Raw genomic sequence first — 5,007 nt, 5'->3', positions numbered from 1 at the left:
ATATATATATATATATATATATATATATATATATATGTATTTCGATAATCCGTTTCTCTCGTATACGTATTAAATAGTAAGCATTGATAGATCTTTTTCTCCACGATTTTTCACGGACATCTCGTAATTGTCAACAGAAATTATAAATTTGAGTATTCTGTGATATATCGAATATTCTTGAAATAGATTACTAAAACTTTTGGAAGCATGTTTATCTCTGAATGTTGTTACATACCACGTCGACTTTATGCTTGTGACAAATATTGCGACACGTTTCTATAAACATAAAGTTTTCCTATAATACGTAGTTTTGATAAAACTTGATACTGCTATTTAGCTTACTCGATTTCACTTGTCCTTTTTTTTGAACCTTTAACGAATATATATTCCTACAAGTATTTTATGACTCATCTGCAAACGGATTCTTGGGTCATCGAAGATATTCTCGTTAACCGTTTATAACACACGAACTTATAACTTAATTTGTCAGCCTGAATCGTTGTTAAATAAAGTCAGAAGACAGTGTTCGACCCTTTTACATCACTTTAGGTACATACATATACAGTGAGAGCAAAAAGTATTCGTACAAGGAAATTTTTAATAAAAAAAATCTTATTTGTAAAAAATAAATATTAATTAGCAATTTTATATAATAAATGTCTTCTGTTCTAACATAAGCAAACGAGTTTTGCATAAATTCCTGATTTTAAAAGCTAAATTTCTCGACTGTACGAATACTTTTCAAACAATAGAAATTTTTGTTTATTTTTTAGACGATATATTTTCTATAATTAGTACACATCTTTTTGGTGTATATAATTTTAAGAAATATAGTATATTGTATTTTTTAATGAATAAATTGTTAATTACCTAGCAAGAAATCGTCAATTAAATCGAATCGATGTTTGGTGTTGAAATCATCGTATCGATTCGACATCAATTCGATAACTCATTTCTCACTGTGGATATTTACTTTTTAAAAATAAAGTTTTTTTAAAAAATATTTTCTTTGTACGAATATTTTTTGTGATTTATTAATTTTTGTATACAGTGAAGCTTATTTTAGGCTATTTACGATATAAAGAATAATCTAATTTTATAAAGGAGCTGATTTTTCGTCCCATCTCGTATATTTTATATGATAAAAAACATTTATCGTTACAACGTTACATGATTTTTATAATTCCTTTAATATTTACAATTTTCATAATTTTTCATTGTAAGCTATTGAATATATTGCGAAGAATATTATTTATTTAATTCTTCACTCAAAGCGTGGAAAATTATGAATATATAAAACATTTTATATAGTTATATATCTTCTATCTATTATATATCTCTCTTAATCTAATAAGATCATTAATTAAATTAAGTTTATAAATTTCTTTAGATGGATAGAAAAATCATCTCGTTAACGTTAATGTACTCGTTTATTCCGTTTCATTAGTAAAATATAATAATATGTTCAATAGCATAAAACTGGATGATTTCTAACTATTTTTTTTTACGTTACGTATTTTTTTATTCTATATGTTACATTTGTTAATTTATTATAACGTAAATGGAAGAAATAATTATAAAAATAAAAATTTAGGAATATTCAAAAACAAATTTTTTAAGTATGGCTATGAAATATAGAAAGTACAATTTTATATATATTATTGTAGAAATATATAATTATAAAATAAATCATACAAGGTATTCCGAAATTCGCGAATAAAAATACTATAAAAAAAAAATATTTTCCATTTTTTCGTTATGCATAGTACATTTTGAAATAGAAAGATTTAAAATTGAAATCACTATTACGATTAAACGGTTCCCCTTTCGTGAGTTACCACTTGTAATCACTAAAAGCTTATGGCATACAAAAAACGTAAGACAGTAAGACGTAAGCAATACGCGAATCAGTTAATTAAAGACGTACGGCAATAACGTTAGCAGTAGCAAATCCAAAATATTGATTTGTTTACTGCTTACGTCTTACTGGTTTTTTTTTGTGTACCATAAGCTCTTAATGATCACGCGTGGTGACTCAAGGATAGGCAGTCGTTTAACCATAATCTATAATTGACTAGTTTTAAAATAATCTATAATTAGAGCTAGTTCTTAAACGTCTATTTAAAAAAACTATTATTTGGAACGAAAAACTGTAAATACATTTTTTAACTTATTTTTTGACAACTTTTTTTCTATGGTATTTTCATTTGCTAATTTCGGCACACTCTGTATATACAATAATAAATATTCCTGTATATACAATAATAAATATCCCTGTATATACAATATAAATGTACAATCACGTGCCAATGTTTTCGTGTTACAATTTCTGCAGTGAAAAAGAGTTATACGAAATATAATGATGACTGCAATAATTTTCCAAGTAAACAAATTTATTAATAGGAAATAATTAAAAAGAGGATTGCATTATGGATAATTAAATAATTAATTTTTCAACAGAAACAAATCCGTGGTTATACCACGCTGCTGGACCCATCGGAGCAGCTTCGACCTGAAGCAATATACGATGGAAAACTGCAAAGTGAATTCCGTAATTTCGATGAAGAGTCCGACGATCCTATCAAGCAACGCGTTCGCAAAACCTACGAACTGATGCACACCAATCAAACCGTCGAATTCGTGAAATGTCAGTCAAAATGAAAGATTATAATTCCTAATTACTATATTTTCGTTTCAATTGCTTTCGTGGCTTTTAGTGATAAAAGAATAGAATTAGATAGAATAGGATAGATGATAGATTAGCAAATGAAAGTTCTCCAATTTGAACAATTAAATTTATATCTTATTTGTTTGTACTGTTCCAAAACAGTTAGAAAGGCAACGTTAAGATAGCAGTGGCAGAATCGCTGTTCTTTTTGTAGCTCGCATGAGAGATTGGCTTCGGTTTAATAAATTCAAAATGACGGTGAAAGATGCCTTGCTTAAACTGAACGATCTCGTGGACGAAAGCGATCCGGACACGAACCTGCCAAATATTGTCCACGCGTTCCAAACTGCAGAGTCCATCAGAGAGAAGCATCCGGACAAGCGCTGGTTCCATCTCACCGGCTTAATTCACGATCTTGGCAAAGTGAGATGAAATATAAAGCTTTATAAAAATACGTTATAATGAATAACTTATTACAATTTACACTTTAAAATATTAAAAAATATATAATATTTTGCTATAAATATTTTTTAAAAAGACTTTAGGAGATATTATGACTTTAAGGAGATAGCAATAGTTAAAGTAATAATAAAAGAATTGAAGAGAAAAAAAAAACAAAGAGACCATGGGTCTTAGGAATTAAAAAAAAAATGAATTGTTCCCAGTGAAGAAAATATTATAAGAAAAATATTTAAATAATACTTTTTTAACGTAACAATTTAAATAATATAATATTCTATCTTTTCATATTTGACTTTTAAAAAAATTTTGCTTATGGCGCGCTAATAGCACTCCCCCCTTTAACAAATTTCTAGATTCGCCAATGTTAAGAAACATGATCATACATTGCAGGTGATGGCTTTTTACGAAGAACCCCAGTGGGCGGTGGTTGGTGACACATTCCCTGTCGGTTGTGCCTGGGGTGATTCCATCGTCTACAGAGCGACGAGCTTTGATAATAATCCTGATGGCAAAGATCCTCGTTATAAGTATGTTCCAGCTAATTAGTTTTTCGCTTAATAATGGAAATTTCATTTATTAACAAGAGATATTATTTATATGTATAATACGAAAAGAGAGATTTGATATAAACAGAACATTATTCAAAGTATTACTTGTCGTATATTTACGAGTAAGGAAAATGCATCATTTATAAACGTAGTGTTCTAAGAAAAATTCTAGTGCTAAGCATTGGTCGTAAAATTTATAAATTTTTTTTATAAAATAACGAAGCGTAAAGACAATCTGAATATATTTGAACTAAGCAGTTGTAAAAATATTGCGTTACATCGGAAATATTTATGCTACAGCACAAAATACGGTATGTACAAACCTGAGTGTGGAATATCCAATCTGATGATGTCATGGGGCCATGACGAGTACTTGTACCGCTTACTCGTGCACAACAAGAGTAAATTACCGAAGGAAGCTTTAGCTATGATCCGTTATCACTCCTTTTACCCTTGGCATGCCGGTGGCGACTACATGTATTTCTGCACTTCAGAAGATATCGATATGCTTAAATGGGTGACGGAATTTAAGTAAGTTAGGAAATATTAACTATATTTTAAATGCAATAAAATATAAGGGAAATAAAAAGTTACGAAAGTTAAAAGTAATTAAATCACATTACTATGGTTCTATTAAATTAAATAACAGATTATAATTTCTCTGGCAGAAAAGCTTTCACGAAAAACATAGACATAGATTGAAACAAGATCTTAGAAATTATTAGCTTTTTTATATATTCGTAATGGGACGTAGAGCGGCATTGTTTCTTTGAACAATCTAGAAATTCTCCGCTCTCAAACAACGCCATTCTACGTCTCATCACGAATATCTACAAAAAATTAAGAATTTCTAAGATCTTGTTTCAATCTATGTAATTGTTCTGTAATTTTTCGTACAAATTTTTTTGGCAGGATTATTATATCAAACATCATAAATTGTGATAAGAGAGAATTATCTAATAATAAAATTTAAATATAAATTTCATTAAATTATTAGAATTGAAAAGATACATTTCGTTGGTGATTAATTTGGCGCACAAAATGTTACAGCAAATTTGATCTTTACACTAAGAGTGGCTCCGTCCCAGACATTGAAAAACTATGGCCTTACTACGAGAAATTGATTGACGAATACATTCCTGGATTGATTGAGTGGTGATCCTAGTATATGTATCCGTATTTTTTCACGATTATTCAAGTAATATGAATTTACTTTATTCTTTCTTAGACATATGTATATACAAGAATTTTATAATTTTAACAAGGAATCTATATTACATGTATAAAAATATATATATAATGATTTTTAATAATAAATATATTATATAT

The 5,007-nt window shown here is 28.3% G+C and overlaps 1 protein-coding gene across 1 annotated transcript in view; it reads left to right on the top strand.

The window, feature by feature from the left end:
* LOC108749700 (inositol oxygenase) overlaps nt 1-4,940 on the top strand; it is a 5,746-nt gene extending 806 nt beyond the window's left edge. Inside the window, exons 2-6 of the mRNA XM_018488590.1 lie at nt 2,461-2,647; nt 2,883-3,091; nt 3,521-3,657; nt 3,979-4,209; nt 4,729-4,940. Coding sequence (XP_018344092.1) covers nt 2,461-2,647; nt 2,883-3,091; nt 3,521-3,657; nt 3,979-4,209; nt 4,729-4,837 — 873 coding nt within the window. The 3' untranslated portion in view covers nt 4,838-4,940. The remainder of the gene's footprint in view (nt 1-2,460; nt 2,648-2,882; nt 3,092-3,520; nt 3,658-3,978; nt 4,210-4,728) is intronic.
* Nucleotides 4,941-5,007: the final 67 nt, after the last annotated feature.

Source organism: Trachymyrmex septentrionalis, unplaced genomic scaffold (genome assembly GCF_001594115.1).
Source record: "Trachymyrmex septentrionalis isolate Tsep2-gDNA-1 unplaced genomic scaffold, Tsep1.0 scaffold31, whole genome shotgun sequence".
Taxonomy (NCBI): domain Eukaryota; kingdom Metazoa; phylum Arthropoda; class Insecta; order Hymenoptera; family Formicidae; genus Trachymyrmex; species Trachymyrmex septentrionalis.
Note: the sequence above shows the minus strand (reverse complement) of the source record. Positions and strands in the feature narration are given on the sequence as shown.